This window comes from Canis lupus, chromosome 20 (assembly GCF_011100685.1).
Source record: "Canis lupus familiaris isolate Mischka breed German Shepherd chromosome 20, alternate assembly UU_Cfam_GSD_1.0, whole genome shotgun sequence".
In the NCBI taxonomy this organism is placed as follows: Eukaryota; Metazoa; Chordata; class Mammalia; order Carnivora; family Canidae; genus Canis; species Canis lupus.
Window position 1 is genome coordinate 45,113,284 of NC_049241.1, and position 22,504 is coordinate 45,135,787.

Below are 22,504 nucleotides of genomic sequence, written 5' to 3' on the forward strand. Positions count from 1 at the left end.
ACCGGCACGTGATTTTCTTCCTACTTCCACCATCATGTGGATGCTGAGACAGTTCACTGTACCCCAGTTTCTGTTGTTTATTAATTAATCAGCCTTTGAGGACCCCTGGGTGGCTCAGAGGTTTGGCACCTGCCTTTGGCCCCAGGGTGTGATCCTGGGGTTCGGGGATTGAGTACCTCGTCGGGCTTCTTGTGTGGAGCCTGCTTCTCCCTCTGCCTGTGTCTCTGCTCTCTCTCTCTGTGTCTCTCATGAATAAATAAATAACATCTTTTTAAAAAAATTCTTTAATTAATCAGCCTTTACCATTGGCCAACAAAGCTTCTCTGGTAATTCCCAATCCTTCTAACGGAGTTGGCATGTCATTATTATTTAGCCACCTACCTGAGTCCTACACACATCTCAGACCTCACCAATACCCCTAAGGGCCAATGATAGATGGAACTTGAATAAATACTCCAGCTGCCCTGACCCTAGGTGGGACCACAACAAGAAACCAGCTTTTATGCTTGTTTCCATGAGGTCTCCAGCTGGACTGATCCCCAGTTGTCCACTTTGTTGCCTACTCATCGATGTCCCCTGCAGGGATCGTTCCTTCCTTTCTCAAGTCTCCACTTCCAATGAGGGCTTCCTGAGGTCACCCTCTGAATATATTTGTGCGGTTGAGTCTTCATCTCAAGGTTGGTTTCCGGGGGCAAGAGGACCCTAAACTAAGACATGAAGGGCAACTGTTGGTTCAGAGCGGCCAGGTGCTTGGCATTTTATGTGGGTTCCACATTTGATTAATCCACACAGTAACCCTGGTTGGTAGAGATGATTATTCCTGTTTTTTTAAAAAGGAGGAGAGGGGGATGCGTGGGTGGCTCAGAGGTTGGGCATCTGCCTTCGGCTCAGGGTGTGATCCCAGGATCTAGGATTGAGTCCCTCGTCGGGCTTCTTGAGTTGAGCCTGCTTCTCCCTCTGCCTGTGTCTCTGCCTCTCTCTGTGTGTGTCTCTCATGAATAAATAAATAAAATCTTAAAAATAGAAAAATTTAAAAAAGGAGGAAAGGCAAAAAACATGCCTGAGCCGCTCAGCTCATTTGTAGCAGAGCTGGGCACACAGATGCCCCTCTCTTCACCAGGTCCTGGAGGGGAAATTTTAGTGCCTAAAACCTATCTAGTGGGAGGTGGCTGGGCCTAAGGGTTCCCATCTTCTTCCATCCAGGTCTCTGAAGCCTGATGCAGGGAAATCTTTTATTGAGAAGGTGAGCATCAAGGCCTCCCCAAGCCAGCTCCAGGAAGCACAGGGTCTTTTCAGCTGGAAGAACTTGGCCCTGATCTTGGTAAGAAAGGCTCTCAAGCCAATGTTGACACTCAGGAGACCTAAAGAAGGGTAGTCACTGGAGGAGGGCAACTATTGCTCATTTACAGGCTTGAAGGTCAAAGAATGGGTAAAGGTCAAGGCAGAGGAAGGAACCTTTGATGGTCACCCAATTGGTAATTACTTGATGAGGTGGATTGAGTAGTGCCCCTAAAAAGATATGTTCTATTATAACACGGGTAAATTCTAATTCCCGTTCCTACAAATAGGACCTTTTTGGAAATAAAGTCTTTACAAATGTGATTAAGGATCTCAAGATGATATTATCCTGGATTTAGGGTGGGCCTAATAAGAGAAAGGAGTGTCCTTATAAGAAAAAGAGAGGAGATTCCTGGGTGGCTCAGTGGTTTAGCGCCTGCCTTTAGCTCAGGGGGTGATCCTGGAGTCCCAGGAGGGGAGTCCCACATCGGGCTCCCTGCAGGGAGCCTGCTTCTCCCTGTGCCTGTGTCTCTGCCTCTCTCTCTGTGTGTGTGTCTCTCATGAATAAATAAAATCTTTTAAAAAGAAAAAGAGAGAAGACTTGAGATAATGAGACTCACAAAGAAAGCCATGTGAAGACAGTGGCAGAAATCAATATTTCTGGGTGCCAAGAACTATGAGGATTGCTGACAAACACCAGAAGTTGGAAAAGATGAATGGGACAAATAGCCACTAAGAATCTCCAGAAGCAATCAACCCTACTGATACCTTGATTTCAGACTTATGAATAAAGCTCTATTTTTTTTTTTAAGATCTTGTTTATTTGAGATAGCAAGCAAGAGAGAGAGAGAGCACAAGCAGTGGGGAGGGGAGGAGGAGATGGAGAACCACAGAGGCTCTCCACTGAGCAGAGCCCCACACAGGGCTTGGTCCCAGGACCCTGGGATCATGACCTGAGCAGAAGTCAGATGCTTAACAGACTGAGCCACCCAGGTGCCCCAAATTCTGCTGTTTTAAGCCACCCAGTCTATGGTAATTTGTATGGCAGCCCAAGGAAACTAACACATTTGCCTATTTTTTTTCCTTGCCACCTGTCTTCTCAACGGGCTCCTAAGTCCCAGGAGGGCCAGTTTCGTCTGGTTTGTTCACTCTGTGTTTCCAGGAACAGACACCTAGCAGGTGCTCAATAAATATTTATCACACGCCTGGGTACTAAGTGCTTTTACCTAGCTTAACTCCTTTCATCCTTACTACAACCGAGGGTAGACACTATCACGAGGCCAATTTTCAGAGGGGCAAACTGAGGCTCAGAGGGGCACAGTCAGGATTCCAACCTAACCAAAGGACATGCCTTGGATAAGGATCAACTACAATAACGAAAATCAAAAGTGTAGGAGCCCTAAGGGAGACATTAGGCACAACCCAATAACCACGGAGCCTCGATTTCTTCCTTTGCAAATTGCAGCAATATCCGGCTTTGCCCACAGCGCGGAGCCCAGGAGGGCTGAGAGAGTTTCACCCGCGCATGCGCCTTTACCCATAAGGCCCCCTGCGCTGGCGCACGCGGTTCCGCCCCCGTTTTCAGCACTCACGTCGACACTTTACGGCCTCTCATTTGGCCGGCGAGAACACAGCCAACCTCGCCCGTCGTTGTCTAGCCGACCCCCCCTACTCCGCGTGGATTGGCTGCTCGTCCCTCGAGCCCCACGCTGATTGGTTCGTGTCGCTGCCACTTCATTTCAGCCTAGTGGCGCGCGGCAGGGCGGCTACCGGCGGCGCGTGAGTGGCGGCGGCGGCGGCGGAAGTGGTCGGCGAGCCCGCTCCCCGCCGACACCATGGTGAGGGCAGGGCGCCGGCGAGGTCTCTTCGGGAGGCTGGGAACGCGGCGGCCGAGGGCCCTCGGGGCGGGCGCTGCAGGCAGGGGCGACGCGGAGCTAGCGTGCTGTCAGGGCCTCGGTTCTGCCGCCTCGGCCCGTGACGGGCACACTGAGGCCGGAGAGGGCAGGGAGGTCTCCCAGAGCATCCAGCCTGTCAGTCTCGGGGGGAATAGACTTGGACGAACGTGTAATCCTAGGTCAGCCTCGCTGCAGTCTTCCCATTTTGCAGATGGGGATACTGGGGCCTGAGAGACCCGCTAAAGGGCTCGGTGAATGCTGCAGAGGGAGTTCGGGCAGGGGAGTGGCTCCGAGTGCATCCGACCCAATCTAGCTTCACATATTGGGAAGTGGGAGCGACCCGAGGGGGCCCGATCTGAGTTCTCAAACTAAACCAGTTTGAGAATGTCAAGATTTGCAAGGCCCTTAGAATGTTAGCACGATCTTCTACGCCTCTCGTTTTAAGGCTGAAAAAAATAGACCCAGAGAGGGGGCTTTGTCTTCTCCCTGGATCACACAGGGTGTCGTTTCCGGAGAAGGGGAAGCATTTTGAGCCTGGAGTGGACTAACTGCACCCTCCCATTTCACTGAAGAGAAATTGAGGTCCTGGTGAGAAGCCTCTTCTGGATCATGCTGTTATCAGATCCTGAAAGTTCTGGATTTAAGTCAGAGTGTCTCCTGCCTTCAGTGTCCAGACAGGGAGGTGCGTCCGGCTGGCTCAGTTACAGAGCCTGCCACTCTTGATGTCGTGGTAGTGAGTTCAAGCCACACGTTGCTCGTGGAGTAGAGCTTACTTTTTTTTTTTTTTTTTTTAATGTATAGACAGGGAAACAAGACCACACAAATTCAGAGCAGGCCTAGGAGAGTACCTGGCCCATCAGCACCAGAGTCCCTCAGGGTCCCTGCATGTTTCTCAGCTGAGGGTTGCACTAAGTACTGCTCACTGGTGCAGGAAATGAGAGAAGGGAGTGTAGTGTGTTCCTCTCTGCTGGAGGGCAGAGGTGGCCTGAGAGGAGGGGTGGAACTGGAAAATTCCTTCTTCCTTAAGCTCCCTGGATCTTTGGATTTTATCCCCCAGTATGTTCCTAGAGCCTAGAACAGTGCTTGTGCAAAGAACATATTTTTTTTCAGCCTGAAGAATGTCCAGGAAGGGACAAGGCATGACACACTCCCAGTTCCCCGTGGGTTATAGTGGGGCCGGAAGCAGGGATCTGAGGGTATAGGGGGGCAAGGGGGAGTCCGTAACAGCTTCCTGAATTGGGAGCCTCAGGAAGCCATCGGGTCTAATCTTAGATTGGTCTAGACCTGAGAACCAGATTCCAGACATTCTGAAAAAGGCCAGGGGAAAGGATGCTTTTTCCAGAAGCTTTTGACTTTCCCAACTCCAGGTGGCCCTGTCTTCCCTGGAATGGTGTCCTGGCTTGTCCCATCTCCCTTGGCACCTTCAAAAATTTCTTCCCCACCAAGTTTTTTAAAGTTCTCAGGGATCTTCCCCTTCCTCTTGCCTCTGTCTCCAGCAGTTTGGGGATGAGAATCTCAAAAATGGCAAGATGTGGACCCTGCTCCCAGCCTTTGCAGCCGTAGAGAGCTGTCCCTCCCAATGCCGCCTCTCCTTTTCTTATCTGTGGGGTGGGGCAGGCATCCCAACCACACCATGTGCCTCCCCGGATGGTGTATGCATTTTCTTGTGTATTTGTTCAGCAAATATTTACTGAGTCCCTCTCGAGTGCCTGGCCCTGAGCTCGGTGTTGGACAAAGTCCACACCCTCTGAATTTTCCAGTCTAGCCAGAGAGACATAATAAACAAGATAATTAGAGACTGGCTGTGTCCTAGAATGGAAGCAGCAGGGGGTGGCCCAGGTGGAAATCTTGATCCCCAGATGAGGTTATTATGAGGGCCTGGCTAAGCTAGGTGAGAGGTGATATGTGAGCAGCCACCAGCCTGAGGAAGGACTGCTGAGGCCAAGGGAACTGCAGGAACAAAGGTCAGAAAGCTGGACTGGGTGTGGCTTGCTGGAAACCGAATGGGCCACTTTGGCTGGAGCTGGCTTGGCCTTGTGACTCCTTTGGGGAGTGGATGTGCAGGGGAGTGTTGGGAGCAGGTGTGGATCACTTCTGTGTCTTAGATGTCCTCTCTGCTGCTTTCTGAATAGGGCACTGCCCGTGACAGGGAAGCTGGGGTTCTCCAGGACTGTGCTGCCAGTTGCTGGGACAAAAGAGAGGCCAGCAGGGGCATAGAAGCTGCACATGCCATAAAAGGACTCCTGTGGGTTTCCTGGTGACAGGCTTCAGCTTACTTTTCGTGGGCTTCCCCAGGATCTTGCTGTGGTGTCCCTGGGAAGGTCCCTCCTGCTCTGGCTGCTAGTCCTTCATCTAGGGGGACCTTGGCTATACCTCTCTGTCTCTCAGTGCTGAGTCTGTCTTTATTCTTGCCTTCCAGGCCCAACCTTGCTCTGTCCCCTCTTGGGTGATCTGGAAGGAAGACCCAAGGGTGTCATTGCCATCCTGGTCCACATTCCCATCTTTGACACAAGAAAACAGGCTTGCTCGAGAAAGCCTGAGACTTCACCTAGTAAACAGCGGCCGAGGCTCATGGCCCCCGTGTGTTAGATCCTCCTGCTTTTCCGTGGCTCTCTGTACCCGGGTACCATCGCACAGATGAAGTCCAAATGAGAGGGCAGGAGCTGCAGGTTGGCTAGGTCAAGCCCTGGCCTGCTCGCCTGTCCTCCTTTGAGCAGCCACGCCTTCTCCACGTGGCCCTTTCTTCCTTTTTATCTTGCCCTTCCAGGAAGCCAGTGCAGGAAGTGGGCTTGGGCCTGGCTTCCTGCCGGCACTGGACCGCTCCTAGGCTGCTGTTCTCTGGAAAGGCTGTGGGATGTGGGAATTCCCCTCCAGCCTCTCCATGGAAGCCATCCTGTGGGGGTTGAGGACCACTTCTAGCCTCCAGTCCCCACCACCTAGAGAAGCAGCTGCCCTGCACTAGGTAGGAGTGTGAGGGCAGGCCGAGACTCCCCTGCAGCGAGCTTCTGGGGTTTGGGCTGACTAAGAATCCCAAGGAAGCCAGGACAAGGAGCAGTGAAGCTACCATCCTGCCTGAGGCAATGTCTCATCTGTAGGACCCTCACTCAGACCAGAACCTTCATTCAGCTTTGCTGGATGAGTAGTCACTCAAGCGCTACCACTGGAATGGCCTTCCTGGAGACTGGCCCCAGTGTATGGGTCATGATTTGTGTTCCCAAAATGAAATGATTTTTTAGTATCTTGAAAGCTGACTTTACAGTGGGTGAGTTTTTAAAAAAACGCATCTTGTATATGCCATCACTTGTAGTAACGACAGATTTTTTTTTTTTTTTTTCTGGAATGTTTCTTCCCCTTACCTGATGAATTTCTCTGAAACCTCAGCTCAGAGGTAGCCACCTTAGATCAGGGTTGACTCCCCACTGCCTGGCAAGATCACTCTTGGCCCAGTCGGGGCTGCCCCTTGAGGCGTGGGCTCAGCATGAATTGACTTCTGGCAGGTGGGATCAAGCCAGGCTCTATCTCTTACTAGCTCTATAGTGCCAGGCAAATTCCTCAGTGTCTAAGACTCAGTATCCCCATCTGTAAAGTGGGTGTGACAATAACCATATACAAGAATGAAAATGAAAGAGCTGCATATATTTTCTTAAAGATTTTATTTATTTATTTGAGGAGGGGAAAAAGGAGAGGGAGAACAGACTTCCTGCTGAGATTGCAGGGCTCAGTCCTAGGACACTAGGATTATGACCTGAGCTAAAGGCAGATTCTTTTTTTTTTTTTTTTTTTAGATTTTATTTATTTATTCATGATAGTCACACAGAGAGAGACAGAGAGGCAGAGACACAGGCAGAGGGAAAAGCAGGCTCCATGCACCGGGAGCCCGATGTGGGACTCGATCCCGGGTCTCCAGGATCAGCCCCGGGCCAAAGGCAGGCGCCAAACCGCTGCGCCACCCAGGGATCCCTAAAGGCAGATTCTTTTTTTTTTTTTTTTTTATGATAGTCACATAGAGAGAGAGAGAGAGAGAGAGGGAGGCAGAGACACAGGCAGAGGGAGAAGCAGGCTCCATGCACCGGGAGCCTGACGTGGGATTCGATCCCGGGTCTCCAGGATCAGCCCCAGGCCAAAGGCAGGCGCCAAACCGCTGCGCCACCCAGGGATCCCTAAAGGCAGATTCTTAACTGAGCCACCCAAGCACCCTTCATGTTTTTTTTTTTTTTTTTTAAGATTTTATATATTTATTCATGAGATAGAGAGAGGGAGAGAGAGGCAGAGACACAGGCAGAGGGAGAAGCAGGCTCCATGTAGGGAGCCTGACGTGGGACTCGATCCCGGGTCTCCAGGATCACGCCCTGGGCTGAAGGCAGGTGCTAAACCACTGAGCCACCCAGGAATCCTTTTTTTTTTTTTTTAAGATTTTATTTATTTGTATGAAAGAGGGGGTACCTGCGCATGAGTCGGGGGGAGGGGCAAAGTGAGAGGAACCAGCAGATTCTCCACTGCCGAGCATGGGGCTGGATCCCAGGACTCCAAGATCACCACCAGAGCTGAAGTCAGATACTTAACTGACTGAGCCACCCAGGCACCCCAAAAGATCTACATGTATTAATGTGGGTGCATCTCAGAGACATCAGTTGAGCAAAAAAGGCAAACAGCAGAAGGACCTGTATGCTGTGGCACTAATGATAAGCATGGAAGGCCATAGCCTTTCCTGTCAAGGGTGTGAATATATGCAACACGAGTTAGAAGGAAATGCCCAGAAGGGTCAGCATCAAGACCAGATGACTGCTGCCTCTGAGATTGGATGTGGGGGAGTGTTCAAGGCTTTATTTACTAACCTGGGAAGAAGGAAGGTATGTGTCCTGGGCTGGGCAGAGTTAGGAGCATGCACTTTCTGTGGGGGTGAGGGATAGGTGCTCCTGCACCCCCAGCGCTGTGATAAGCTGGGAGATTCGTGAGATTGGAATCCCAGTCCTGCCAGGGCCAGGGCTCCTTGGCACTGATCTGACAAATTAGATGCCTTTGTCTTACAGCTTCCTTTGTCGCTGCTGAAGACGGCTCAGAATCATCCCATGGTGAGTAGCTGCCTGTTGAGGGGCAGTGAGTTTCGGTGGGGACCAGTCTCAGAACAGGGATGGGGACACTGGGCAAAGGGTGAGGTGCCTCCAGCTGAACCTGCTTCCTGTCTGCTCAAGAGATAGCAGCCCGTGCTCTTTCCCCACCTACGTGTGTCGGGACCTGTTCTTAGTTTTGCTGCTTATAAAAGTAATACATGCTTATTAAAAATGTCAAACATAAGTAGAAACTAGAAGCTCCTCTTCCATTAACCTTGCCAGCAAATTAACCATATCCTTGATATGTGCACATTCAGACCTTTTTTTTTTTTTTTTTTTCTTTAAAGTAAGTTCCATGCCCAACATAGGGCTTGAACTCAACAAAGCCAAGATCAGGAGTTGCATGCTCCACTGACTGAGCCAGCCAAGCACCTTGCACATCCAGGCTTAACATCTGTGTAGAAACATGAATGTTATTTTTTTTTTTAAGATTTTATTTATTTATTCATGAGAAACACAGAGAGAGAGAGAGAGAGAGAGAGAGAGGCAGAGACACAGACTGAGAGAGAAGCAGGCTCCATGCCGGGAGCCTGATGTGGGACTCGGTCCCGGGTCTCCAGGATCAGGCCCTGGGCTGAAGGCAGCACTAAACTGCTGAGCCACCGGGCTGCCCTGATTTTTTTTTTTTAAAACATAGATGGGATCACATAACATCTTATTCCCTAAACGACTTTTGCCCTTAATGATACAGTGTCAATACGTTCTGTTTGCTTTCTGTTTTTTATTCAGATATAATTCACAGACCATACAGTTCTACCTTTTTTTTTCTTTTTTTTTTTAATTTTTTTTTTTTAATTTTTATTTATTTATGATAGCCACACAGAGAGAGAGAGAGGCGCAGAGACAAAGGCAGAGGGAGAAGCAGGCTCCATGCACCGGGAGCCCGATGTGGGATTCGATCCCGGGTCTCCAGGATCGCGCCCTGGGCCAAAGGCAGGCGCCAAACCGCTGCGCCACCCAGGGATCCCTCTACCTTTTTTTTTCTTTTTAAGTTTTTATTTATTCTTTTATTTAAGTGATCTCTACACCCAACATGGGGCTCAAATTCATGACCCTGAGATCAAGAGTCACATGCTCTTCTGACTGAGCCAGCAGGCACCCTTACCGTTCAGCCTTTTAACGAGTACAACTCAGGGGTATTCAGTACATTTGCAGTGTTGTAAACCACCACCTCGATGTAGTTCCAGAACAATTCCATTACCCCAGAAGGAAACCCCATTGCCATTAGCAGTCCCCATCCCTTTTCCCTAGCTCCTGGTAACCACTAATCTACTTTTTGACTCTATGGATTTGCCTGTTCTAAACATTTCCTATAAATGGGATCATATGCTGTGTGGCCTTTTGTGTCTGGCTTCTTTCACTGTGCATGATGTTTTCTGAGATTCAGCCACATTGTAGCATGTGTCAGGGTTTAATTCCTGATGGCCCTGTCCACTGTATGGACATACCACATTTTGCGTATCCATTTGTCCGCTAATGATGGACATTTGAGTTGTTTCTGCTTTTTATCTATTTATGAATATTTTGGTTGCAAAAAGCATTTGTGCACTCATTTTTGCATGGAAATTTGCCTTTATTTCTCTCAGACAGATAACTGAGTTAAAAAAGACCTGAGTCTTTTTTAAATCTCAGTATATCTTCAGAATGATATGCTACTTGTGTATTTTACCAGAACAAATTTAAATAGACAAGCAATTATTGGATTGAAAAAGTATTTCCAGACCATCAAAGCTCACACATGTGCTGTCAAAGAACACCTGCCTCCGGGGCACCTGCTTGGACCAACTAAAATGTGCCTTCATGGCTGTTCTGAATCAGTGCCACTGTTACCCTAACTTCGCTCTTTCCTTTGAAGATTTGTAGAGGATTTTTCTGCTTTTTGTTTGCACAAAAAAAAAATGATTTCATCATAGAGGCCCAGCAAAATGTACAGAGGATGCAGAGCATGTCACCTGTAAGATGGGCCACTGGGGGCAGTGGAGGGGAGAACAGTATTAGGCACCATGTGCTATGGCCACTGGGTCCCACGAGGTCCCACGAGGTCCCACGAGGTCCCACGTCTGAATGAGGCCAGGCAATAGTCACCCACCTCTTAGGGGTAGGGCTGCCCTTCCCTTGGAGCTCATGGCTTACTTGGGGCCATTTCTCTCCAGTTGGTGGAACTCAAAAATGGGGAGACATACAATGGGCACCTGGTGAGCTGTGATAACTGGATGAACATTAACCTTCGAGAGGTGATCTGCACATCCAGGGTGAGTGCCCTGTGCCCAGGGTCCCTCTGGCACACCTGGTCACGCAGGGCCAGGCTGGTGGGGGGAGGGGCATGGACACCAAGTGCCCACATGGATCTGGGGCTTACCTCAGCATCCTCAGTGGAGTGAAGGCCCCTCGCTGCCCTTGTGGGAGGACTGAGGAGGGGCATACCTCAGCCAGGTCATCCTTCCAGGGTGAGGCTTATGGAAGAGGTGGGGCTTATGAAGGGCAGGGCCTGAGGGACTGTGAGCTGGGTGGAGGGGACAGAAGGGCAGGCCTCTGAGTCTCCCTGGACTTTGTACCTGTACTTTGCACCTATGGAGAAGCTGCCCTATCCCCTCATCCTTGATACCAGTCCTAAACAAGAAGGACTTAGGCTGGGGGGCCCTTCTGGCTACTAATCCATAGTGTACGAGCAGGGGTGGCCTCCAAGGCAGGCCTGACCTTTCTTGTCAGCTTCTGCTGTCTTTAGTCCTGGCTTGTGGATATCACCTGCCCAGCAGGCCAGGGTGGTGTGGCCATGGGATATCCAGGCCACCAGGGGGCGAGGGTGGCCCTGTGGCCCTGTGGCCCAGGAGACTTTGTCTCCCAAGGCCTGAAATCAGGAAGTGCAGGGCCAAGAGCACCACTGGGTGGGCCAGGGCTGGGGGAACAATCCTCTAGGGTCACAGGCCTTCCCAGCCCTCAGGATGAGTACAGAGCAATGAGAATGATGACGGTGGTGAAGGCAGGGCTCCCTCCTGCTAATTTGTGCTGGGGTCTGCTAGGGCTTTCCTTGTGCCTTGATTCTAGTCTCCATCCCCCTGTCGGCGACAGCCCCCTATGTTATTGGGGAGTAAGGTGCAGGGAGGCCCAGCCGAGATGGGGCTGTCTTGAGCCGGGGGCAGGTGCCCCTGAGGCTTGGCCGTACCAGAGTACAGCAGAGAACTAGGCAGCCCATCTCACCTCTAGTCCATCCTCCTGGATGGTTCACACCCCAACAGCCAAACTGGTAAGCATGACCGTCTCCCCTCATCTATGGCTCTGTGCTCTGCTTCTTGTGATGGTACATTGTGGGAGGTCTTCCACTAGAAACTTCCTCCTGGTTTTCTTGCCACACTTCTGGCAGCAGATGTCCAGACAATTTCAGCATGGCTGTAGCACACACTGCCACAGTGCATAGCCAAGAACATGGCCAGTAGGTCTGTGTCCACCTCTGGGACCTGGAAGCCACCACCTGTTCTCAGAGCAAGGTCAGTAGACTTCTGTAGCCAGCAGAGATTGGACATGTCACTCCTCCTGGGTGGTCCCCTTCTATGACCTGCTGGTTGGAAGGAGAGGCTGGTATGAGGTTCAGTGTCACTTGGGCTGTCCAGCATCCTCATCTGTAAAAAGGCGGTAGCAGCACCTTCCTTGGGCAGCAGGCAACATGGGTAGGATGCAGACATCCCAGGAGCTGAGAAAGCACTGGAAAGCTAGGGTAGTTTTAGCTCAGACTGCTCAGCTCTTGCCATGGAACGCAGAGTAAGCTCTGGTCCTGCAGGGAGTGTGCTGGGCCCAGCCTGTCCTTGGCTAGGGGAGAGCCAAGTCCTGAGCAGCCAGCCCCAGCCCTGAGCTTCCGTGGAATTGTTCTGTTAATGTCAGGCTGTATCTTTGCATCCCTACAGACTTGGCCCCTTGCCTGTCCTTCCTGGGAAAGGAGTGCCCCAAGGCCTCATGGGGTTCCTGTGTGGGTTGGGGGCTTGTGCATATCCCTAGGAAGAGTTGACCCTTGAACTTTATCGTGTTGAGTGTCTCCGCTGGGCCAGACCAACCTGACCCAGGCACTGCTGACGTGAGGCTGGGAAGCCAGGCCTTTTGGGGGTCAGAGTTAGCCAGATACAGGAAAGTGGGAACAGCATGTGCAAAGTGCTGGGGGCAAGAAGCTCACTGTGTGTGTTCCAGAAATTTCCATCTGGAGGCGAGTCATCGAGAGCTGAGAGAGGGCAGCCAGGGTGGGGCTGGATCTCAGGCCCTTGGGAGCCACACTGAGGAGTTTGGACCTTGTCCTTGGGCCAAGGGGGCCCTGATTGGGTTCTAAGCAGGGAAGTGTCTTGGTCTGATTTCTAGGGATGTGGGGAAAGGAGAGGGCTGCCAAGACTTCTGGCTCAGGGCACCAGGGGTGGGGCTGGAGAACTAATCTGAAGGAAGAGGCCCCGGGCTCCTGCCCAAGGGCAGCAGGAGGGGGTGTGGAGGAAGGCCTTGTGCTGATCACAGGGTACATGAGGGTGGGGGTTGAGGGGGAGGCAGTTGACGTCCTAGGACCTGCAGGGTTGGCAATGCTCTGGAATCTGTGACTTTGCAAGCCTCCTAATCTCTCCAGCCTTAATTAGCTCCCCTAAAAACTAGCATCATTGGTTGCTGCCTCTGGCCAGCCCCAGGCTTTGCCTCCCCACCTACCTCCCGCCCTGGTCACAGAGTCTCTATCCTACTTACCTATGTCCCACACCCAGCCCAGAGCCTGTCAGGAGATAAGTGGATGAATGAATGAGTCAGGGCACATAGAGAGGGTTCCAGAAGGTAGGTTCTGAAAGGCTAGAGGCAGGAGGGTGGAGGAGCTGGGCTGCGGCAGTGCCTGGTGTGTAGGTCCCCGGCCTTCTTTGGAGGGAGGTAACAAACCTCCCTTGGGCTGCAGGTAACAAACCCCATCCCACACTGGAGGATAGGCTGAGAATGAGGAAGCTATCTTTTGTGACTCCCTGACCTTTACTGTGTAAAAGGATACCAAGAGTCTGGAAAGAGTCCACTGGAAGGCAGCTCTCCCACCCGCATGTGAAGTCCAGGACTGAGAACTTTGCAGGGGTGATGCAGGTGCAGACTGTGGCCCAAATGGGAACGGGGCCTGAGGGGACAGATGTGCCCTAGCCATCAGCACACACCTTGCACAGATACCCCCCCTCCTCCCCACCAAAACCCACTGAGATCTGAGACTCACCCTTTTCTCGCCCAGGATGGGGACAAGTTTTGGCGGATGCCCGAGTGCTACATCCGTGGCAGCACCATCAAGTACCTGCGTATCCCTGATGAGATCATCGACATGGTCAAGGAGGAGGTGGTGGCCAAGGGCCGTGGCCGCGGTGGCCTGCAGCAGCAGAAGCAGCAGAAGGGCCGAGGCATGGGGGGTGCTGGGCGAGGTAGGCCTTTCTCTCCCCTCATCCATCCCCTCCCACCAGCAGGCTAGGCCAGAGTCTGCCCAGGCCTTGCCACCGAAGGGTGACTGCAGCACATGGCAGCCATCCTGTCCCAGTGTTGACATTCTTGGGTGGTGCTGTCATGGTGCCACAGGCCTGGCTCTGAGCCCCCTACATAGAGCTGGGGTTATGACTCATGGGGCTCCTCTGGTGTGGCTGATGCTGCTGTTTGCTGCCTGCCCTGGCCCCACAGCCCCCACCGAGGAAGCCTGGTATAGTTCTGGTGAACAGTGCTGATTCCCCCACCCACCTGGGCCCTTCCATCCAGCAGTGATCCCCAGTGCTCCTGAACTCTGGGTCCAGCCCAGCAGACCAATGTGGTGCCCACCTGGGGCTTGAGCCTTCATCTGATCCCTGCCTATGTCTCCTGGCAGGAGCTCTGGGCATGGTGTGGCACCTCCCTGGCTCATTTCCCCTCTGCAAAGAGAGTCTGGTAATTCCTGCCTCACCAGGCTGCTGGTGAGGATCCCGGCTTAGGGCCTGGCAGAAGCCCCTTGCCTGCTGTCACTCCTTTTCACAAGCCTGAGTTCATCCCTCTTTGATAGACTCCCCTCACTCAACTCCCCCACCACCACCACTGAGATGATAAATCTGGCATAAACTTCAGTTTGTTGTGCAGTCAGCTGGGGCCTGAGCCTAGAGGCCATCTGCAGACCCTCCCAACCCCCCAAACCCCCTCCTCTTCTTGGAGGGCCCTGGCTTTGTCTCTTCCATCTGTAGGGGCCTTCCATATGCCAGGCCCAGGCTCCCCAGTGGGGGCTCATAGGCAGGGCCAGGAAGGATACAAGACCCGGCCCTGAGATGAGGCTCCCGTGACAGTCAGGGGTGAGCCAGAGGGAGGAGGTCAGGAGGGCGCTCCAGGTGGGGAGGTTGCCAAGGCCTAGCAGGGCCTTTTCCATACCTGAGGGCCAGGCTCTTCGTGCCAGGGGCCACCACTGTTGAGTGAACTGCCTAGAGGAGCAGAGAGGAAGGGAGGGGTGATTGCTTGGGTCACTGAAGAGAGAGACCATGGGGCCCTCGGCAGCAGGTGGAAATCTCACCCTGTGTGGTAAAGCTGGCCTTGCCCCATGGGAGGTGAGGTTAGGGTGGGTCTCCATCCCTACAGGGCCCACTGCATGTTTGTGGTAGAAGGGGGACCATGTGTACCATTCTGTGTCCCCATCCGCCCTGGTCCTCCCTAAGTGGGGGTGTGTTCCATTCCTGACTACTCAGCCTCCTACACAGTTCCTACCTTGGACTCCACGTGAAAAATCTTAAAAGCAGAGCCCCATTACTGGCTAGCAGAGGTTAGAGGGCAGGGGGCTCCCCTGTCCCCACCCCTAGGCGGGACACACAGAATCTCCTAATTGTTTCTCTCCCTGGCTAGTGGATGTGGACAGTGCTGGAGAAAGGGGGAAGCTTGGGTCCTCAGCTGGGGGCCTGTGCCCTGCCCCCTGGGCTAAGTCCTACCCCTTTTCTGGCTCTTGTTCCCCTCCTCCTGGAAACCATCTGGCTTTGTCCTTCTGGTGTCTGCCCCCTATGCTGGCCCCAGGCTTTCTCCCAGGAAGCCTACCCCAAGCCCCAGTGTTGACTTAGAGCTGACTTAGCCACCCTGGCATCCTCTTGTTGCTTATCAACATTGAGAACTTTCTGGAACACCACCCCATGTTCTCAGCTGGGCTTCCAAACCCACTTTTGCTATAGCCCCCTCCTCTGTCTCACAGGTGTGTTTGGTGGCCGGGGCCGAGGTGGGATCCCAGGCACAGGCAGAGGTCAGCCGGAAAAGAAGCCAGGCAGACAGGCGGGCAAACAGTGAGCCGCCTCTCTGTCCCCCAGAGACTGAGCCACTACTAAGCATCTGCTGCCACTCCCTGAGGCTGTGTTTCTACTCTCCAGTTCACAAGTGTGTTCAGAACAAAGAGAAGAGGCAGGTGATCCTTTTTACATAAAGTCACCCACCCCCCCTTTTTTAAAGCCAGCAGTTCTACAGTTGGGTATGTTATTCAGTGTTTTTGGTTTTGTGAAGCTGCAGCCAACTTGATTCCTGGAAGATTCTGTGTTTAATGTGTCTTTAAAGCCCTCGCTCTTGTTTTAAGGGCGGCACTTTCCAAACAGGCTTGTTTTGCATTTTGAGTTGGATCCTCGTGTGGTGAACAGACCGGAGGTTTTTATTTTAAGCTGTTTGCACTGAGATTGACAGCCTTGGGAGTTTCCTGAAACATGGACCTCAGGATTGCCTTTTGAAAACAAATCTGTATGAACATATACCACAGAAGCTGTTCCTGGGACATTGCTGGGCCCCGCCCCCTTTGCCTCTGCCCTCCCTGTTTGTGTTACAAAAATAAAAACAAATACAACTACAAACTGCAATTCATAATTCCTTTTGAGCCACTAGGCACATCTAGAGTGTGGTATCCTCAGGAAATCACAGCCCTGTAAGAGAAGTTTCCTTTCGAGGGTTGCTTCCTGTCTCGCCAAGGGGAAGTATTTCAACAGGGCACTGGTTCCGTGTCCCTTGATGTCATTTTAACAAAGATGAGGCTGGGGTTCTAGGTGGCTCAATCGGTTAAGTGTGTGCTTCTGGCTCAGGTTATGATCTTGGGATTGGTAGGGAGCCTGCTCCCTCTGCCTTTCTTCCTCTGCTCGTGATCTCTCTCTCTCTCTAATAAATAAAATCTTAAAGAAAGAAAGATGAGGCTGTTATCTGGGCAGTGGGAATGGCCCTCCTGCACCATGTTTCCCTGTAATCCCTGCCCCTTTGTAAAGAATTGATGGGGGAGGGAGGCAGAGTGGGGAAGTCCCAGGCAAGAGCCAGTGTGATCACCCATGCAGGCCATCCTTGGGACCAATGTCCTGACCCCATCACTGCTTTGTAAGGACGATTCACACCCGAGTTCAGTGAGAAGTTGTGACAAGCGCCTGCCTCAAGGAATGTGCTCAGAAGCTTTTCATGAGGCTCTTCCTCCTCTCCCAAGTTGGGGCACCACCTGTCCACACCATGGTGATTTGCCTGGGACATTGAGCCAGCACTTTGGCAAAATGTTTCTGTAACCTTGTCTGTCCATGGACTGACTTTCCTTTTTTATTGTAAGTGAGGGGAGCTGCAGGACAGCCTGGTGCTGGGAGGCAAGACGGGGCACCAGCTGGTTCCCGTGGGAGCCGGTTCTAATTGTCACTGTGTTGAGACCTGTTCTGAGGGGTGATCAGAATGAAAGGTGTTGCCAGAGACCTCCACTTGTTGGAGCTGCCAGATGCTAGCCAAGAGCAGAATGTGCTCTTCCCCTGCCCCCGCCCCATCACTGCATTTCCCCCAGGTACTGCTTGTGGTACCTGTTGCAGCCTGAATACCTAGTGTCAAAGCAGCACTCTGGCACAGGTTGGGGACAGGGCATGGAGTCTCAGTGGGACCTGGGGGCCTCTGACAAGCCCCAGGCCGGAAGAAATGCCCTCCCTCTGAGACGTGGGCTGCTGAGGGGAGGTTGGGGGGTTGGGGGGTTGGAGGCGAGACATGAGGCAGGAGCAAGAAGGGAGGGACTGGCGGGAAAGGATTTACCTGCGTCCCCAGCTCCCCTCCCCCATGGCCCTGGGGGCCCTGGGCTGGCGAGGCTTTGATAAAAGCCAGGGTCAGGTGTCCAGCAAGGCTGCGAAAGGCCAGTCCTTTGGTGGCCCCGCCCCTTCCTGCTTCTGGAGCTTTGGTTTTTCCTCTCTAACTTAGCTCTGCTGTAGAATGCTTTCGTTCTACCGCCCATTCTACCGCCCCTTCGCAGTTCAGGGTCTTGGGCCCCCGCGCGCCCCCACCCCCAACCCCGGCCCACCATGGCCCCGCTGAGCTTGCGTGAGCCTGCGTGAGCCTCCGTGCGTAATCGCAGCCGCGTGTGTAGCCAGACACGCCAGCCGACCCTGACCTTTCCAGCCAGGCAGCCGGGGCTGGTGGCCCAGGCCCCTCCTCGGCTGCCGGTGACGTGAGCCAGCCCGGGCCCTTAGATGTGGTGGGCTTCCGGAAGGTTCTGTCCTTCTGATCTGGCTGTCGGGACAGCCCCGTTTTTTAGTCTTCTTCCTGGTTGGTTTTGAGAAATGAACCTCAGCCCCCTCAATAAGAAAAGAAACCAAAAGCGCTGTAGTTCCTAAACACTGAGCCTCGATCTTTCTGCCTTTCTGATGGCTGTCCACTGGGGTGGGAGCCCTCATCAGCTGACTGGTGCATGACTCTGGGCATGCAGAACTTCTTAAACGTAGGTGGTTCCCAGGAACCAGGGACCTCCTACCCCTGGAGTTTGCCCCAGCTCCCACCCGAGCAGAGGTGTGACAGCCTGGGACCCAGGCTCTGCAGGGCCAGTCTTTATGGCCCTAGCCCCCTCTTGTCTGACCAGAGGCCAAGAGCCCCTTTTGGGGACCTGGATGCAGCCAGCAACCAGGAGCAGCAGCCCCACTTGGTGGTAGTGGGAGGGCATCTGTCTTGCTTCCTGCGTCATCCCTTCCTGCACACATCTCCCCTGATTCCTCCTCTGCTGGACCTCACCTGCTGCTCCAAAAGCAGCTCTGCCAGGAAGCCCCGCCACTGAATCCACGTGGGCATGATGGCAGGTGTCCTTCCCACCCACCCATCTGGACCCTGGGGCCCAGCCTGTCCCGGTATCAGCAGTGTGTGTATCTCCAGCGGCTCAGTGCATGTCCTGGTGTCCTCCGCTGTCTCTCTGAGGACGAAGGTATAGGAGATGGCTTGATGTCTACTTAGAGGACCTCTGTGGGAGAAGCCACTCGCCTCAGTGAACAGGGGGCTGGTTTGGAGGTGGAGGAACTGGGGCCACAGCCCCATCCCAGGTGCTGGAGACTCAGCATGAATTAGGCAGAGTCCTGGCCCAGTGACCCTTATCATCCACAGGGTGAGCTAGCTACAAACAAGCCGAATGCATCAGGTGGGGAGAAAGAAGAGAGCAGGAGTGGGAGAAAGAGGTGGTCAGGGCAGGCCAGAAGGTGACATTCAAGAAAAGAGCTTAAGGAAGGCAAGGGAGCCAGCCATCTAGAAGAGCATTTCAGATAAGGGAACAGCCAGTATGAGTCCCAAGGCCCTACACAGAGTGGTGACGGGAACAAAGTGAGGGGATAGGAAACAAGGCAGATGCAGGCCCTGAGCAAGATGGGAAGCTCAGAAGGTTCTGGAACAGATTGAGACAAGGGTGGAAGCTGGGAGATCATGAGGAGGTGGGGCTGGGGGCTCAGCCAGGGTAGAGGTCACAGAGGTGGTGAGAGAAGAGGCAGGGATGCCATGAGGGCCCAGGCAGATGGACTCCTCTTTGTGCAGGAAGCCCAAGAAGCTGGGGTGAGAGTTTTCCAGAACGGAAGGGACGGCCTCGCTGAGAGGGTCATGTTCAGACCAACTCCTAAAGGTCAATAAGCCACTGTCCATGGGAAGGGAGCAGGGAACAGTTGGAGGGAACTGCAAGCAAAAAGCCCCTGAGCTTCTGTGGCCCTGCTCCAGATGGGCAGAGATGAGGTCAGGAGTCATCAGACCCAGCATGATCCTAACAGCCTACCGTGGCCCAGAGCCTACACTCAGGCACAGAGAGAGTGAGCCATCTGCCCCAGGTCACACAGCTCCAGAGCCCCCTCAGAGCTCCTGCCTGTTTTGTCCTGTCCTTGAACTTGGAGGATCTATTTACCTTCTCTTAGTTCACCTGTGTCTGGTGTAGACCCAGGAGATAAGGGACACCTGGGTGGCGGGGGGGCAGCAGATGAGGTCAGCACCTGCTTTAAAATGTATTCCCCTGACTGTAGCCTCAACTGAGGGACAGGGTTCCAGACACACAAAGTGCCTGGCAAGTTTTACCCCAATGTGCCTCAGTTTCCTTGTTGGTCAGAGGGGAGAATAGTGGCCTCTACTTCACAAGCATTTTTGGGAGGATTACATGGGGGAGGAGGAGGCTTGATGTACAGCAGGTGCTCAATGTGTACTTCTTTTTTTTTTTTAAGATTTTATTTATTTATTTATTTATTCATGAGAGACACACACAGAGAGAGGCTCAGAGGCACAGGCAGAGTTGGAGAAGCAGGCTCCATACAGGGAGCCTGACGCGGGACTTGATCCCGGGACTCCAGGACCAGGCCCTGGGCTGAAGGCAGGTGCTAAATCGCTGAGCCACCTGGGCTGCCCGCTCCATGTGTACTTTACACACGGTGGGGGGGGGGGGGGGGGCTGCTTCATTCTTCACTGACCACCTGTAGAGTGTGTGAAACCTCCCCTGGGAATCTCTCCATCTCTGTAAGCCTTGAGCCCAGCCTGAGCTGCTCACCGTCTGGGAGGACCCGGCTGATGGTGCCACTTGGCCTGCACCGTGGTAAGTGGCCAGGCCACTGTCCTCCATGCCCCAGAGGCCAGTACTGATGCCTGGCCCTGGCTGGTGAGCGGTCACCTTGAAGGCCCCCGGTCCTGCCCTCAGAGCCCCCCTCCCAGTCTGGGTCCAGCCACCCAGTGGTGACTCACCCTTGCCCGCCCCGCCTCCACTGGAACCAGGCACTGAAATAGTCACCCTGCTCACCCTCGGGAGTGGCCGTGGAAATATTTAAGGGCTGCATTCAGTGCCTAAAAATACTTAGTGCGTTCTCCTGCGTCTTCCCCTCCCTCATTCCCTTCTCTGTTCCTTTGAAAACTGTCCCTGTAAGCACCCCCCGGAGCCTGTCCCTCCACACTGTGTCCCTCTAGCATGTTGAGCATCCCTGGCAAGCAAGGCTGGAGGGGTGTCCCCAAATGCCCAAGTGCGTGTGGATGATTGGTGAGGTGGCCTCCCTCTTTCCCTCCCTCCCTGTCACCATGGAGAGACTCAGACACGGTTTCCCCAGAACCTTCTGGAAAGGCTGTCTATTCCAAAACCCCAAGAAGACTCAGTTCCTGGAAAGGGAGACTGGGGCATAGTGATGCTGTCCAGGGAGATCTTCATTACTCAGCAATTTTCCTTAAAAATTAAAAAAAATTCCTCTTGCTGTTTGTGTTCATGAGGTGGCTGGAAACAGAACAGGGCCCCCAGCTGGATGGAAATCTTTTGTGTCTCCTGGCCCACTTGCTGCAGAACCCCACTAGCTTGTGGATCCTTTTCCTTCCCCCAGAGGGTGCAGACTGACCCTCCAAGGCACCCAAATGTCCTCAACATCATCCCTAACCACCAAACACCTTGACCTTTCCTGTGATTAGAGGAGGGGAATGGGCGGTGGGGCAAATGAAGTCAGACTGCGGCTCAGCCCGGGTCTGATCCAGCTTCTCCCTTACCTGAAGCCTCCAAGCGACAAGCGAAATGGAACAGCAGGTGCGAAGGCCTGGGGGCAGGTGCGTGCTGGGCATCTTGAAGATGCAGTAGGCTAATCATTATTTTTTTTTTTAATTTTTTATTTATTTATGATAGTCACACACACAGAGAGAGAGGCAGAGACACAGACAGAGGGAGAAGCAGGCTCCATGCACCGGGAGCCTGACGTGGGATTCGATCCCGGATCTCCAGGATCGCGCCCTGGGCCAAAGGCAGGCGCCAAACCGCTGCGCCACCCAGGGATCCCATAGGCTAATCATTATTAACTAAAGTACACATTTTATTTATATTCCCTTAATTTTTACCCAATGTTCTTTTTAAAATTATTATTGAGGTAAGATTCACTAACACAGAATTAACTATTTAAAAGTGAACAATTCAGTGCCATTTAATACCTCACAGTATTGTGAAACCAGCACCTCTGGGGTTTTTTGTTTATTTTTATTTTTTTCTTGGTTTTTAGTTTTTTTTTTTTTTTTTAAGATTTTATTTATTTATTCATGAGAGACACAGAGAGAGAGGCAGAGACACAGGCAGAGGGAGAAGCAGGCTCCATGCAGGGAGCCTGATGCGGGACTCGATCCTGGGACTCCAGGATCACGCCCTGAGCTGAAGGCAGACGCTCGACCACTGAGCCAGCCAGGTGCCCCAACACCTCTGTTTAGTTCCAGAACATTTTGACCACCCCAAAAAGAAACTCTGTCCCCATCAGCAGTCACCCTCCACCCTGTCCTTCAGCCCGAGCAACGACTGATCTGCTTTCTGTTTCTATGGATTGGCCTCTTCTAGACATTTCATATAAATGGGATCCTACAAAAAAATAAATAAATGATAGATAGATAGATAGATAGATAGATAGATAGATAGATAGATAGGATCCTGCAACAGGTGGCCTCCTTTCATGTCTGGCTTCTCTCACTGAGCATGATGTTTCCAAGGTTCATCCATGGTGTAGTATGTGTCAGAGCTTTGTTCCTTTTTATGGCTGAGCAATATTCCATTGTACAGCCAGACCATTTTTTGTTTATCCTTCATCAGCTCATGGACATCTGGACTATTTCCAAGAAAGTGTTTGCTGAGCACTTACTCTGTGCCAGGCACAGTTCTAAGGGCTTAATCTCTCCCCCCAACCCCCTGTGTAAGGTCTTATCGGGAACACCATTCCCATTTGCTCATTTCACAGTGGGTAAAATGAAGGCAGAGATAGGTAGATGGGCCACCAAAGGAACCACGGGCCATCTCTTAGGTCTTTATGCTCTGAAGATGGGGGTAGAGACAGATAATAAGGAGATCAAGAAATAAACAAGACAAATGCCAGGTAAAGAACTTCAGATTTTTCCAGAAAGGGAGAACAGTATATGCAAAGGCCCTGAGGTGGGAATGAGCTGGTGTGTTGGAGGAAAAACAGAGGCAGATGTGGCTGGAGTAGACAAGTGAGGGGGAAAAAAGGAAGGGGGATACACAGTGGCTTTAGGGCCTGG

At 52.5% G+C, this 22,504-nt stretch overlaps 1 protein-coding gene across 1 annotated transcript; it reads left to right on the forward strand.

Annotated features, from left to right (window-relative positions):
- The first annotated feature begins 3,027 nt into the window (after positions 1–3,027).
- Positions 3,028–16,058, forward strand: LSM4 (LSM4 homolog, U6 small nuclear RNA and mRNA degradation associated). Its single transcript, NM_001110805.2, has 5 exons — positions 3,028–3,116; positions 8,204–8,245; positions 10,438–10,536; positions 13,506–13,689; positions 15,450–16,058. Exons 1-5 carry the CDS (start codon positions 3,114–3,116, stop codon positions 15,539–15,541), a joined length of 420 nt encoding a protein of 139 aa, NP_001104275.1. The 5' UTR covers positions 3,028–3,113; the 3' UTR covers positions 15,542–16,058.
- The last annotated feature ends 6,446 nt before the right edge of the window (positions 16,059–22,504 follow it).

What these genes read in the sequence shown, in the direction of transcription:
- LSM4 (NM_001110805.2), top strand. An exon ending in CGGCTCAGAATCATCCCATG is followed by an intron (nt 8,246 to 10,437) that starts GTGAGTAGCTGC and finishes ATTTCTCTCCAG; the next exon opens with TTGGTGGAACTCAAAAATGG. An exon ending in AGGTGATCTGCACATCCAGG is followed by an intron (nt 10,537 to 13,505) that starts GTGAGTGCCCTG and finishes TTTCTCGCCCAG; the next exon opens with GATGGGGACAAGTTTTGGCG.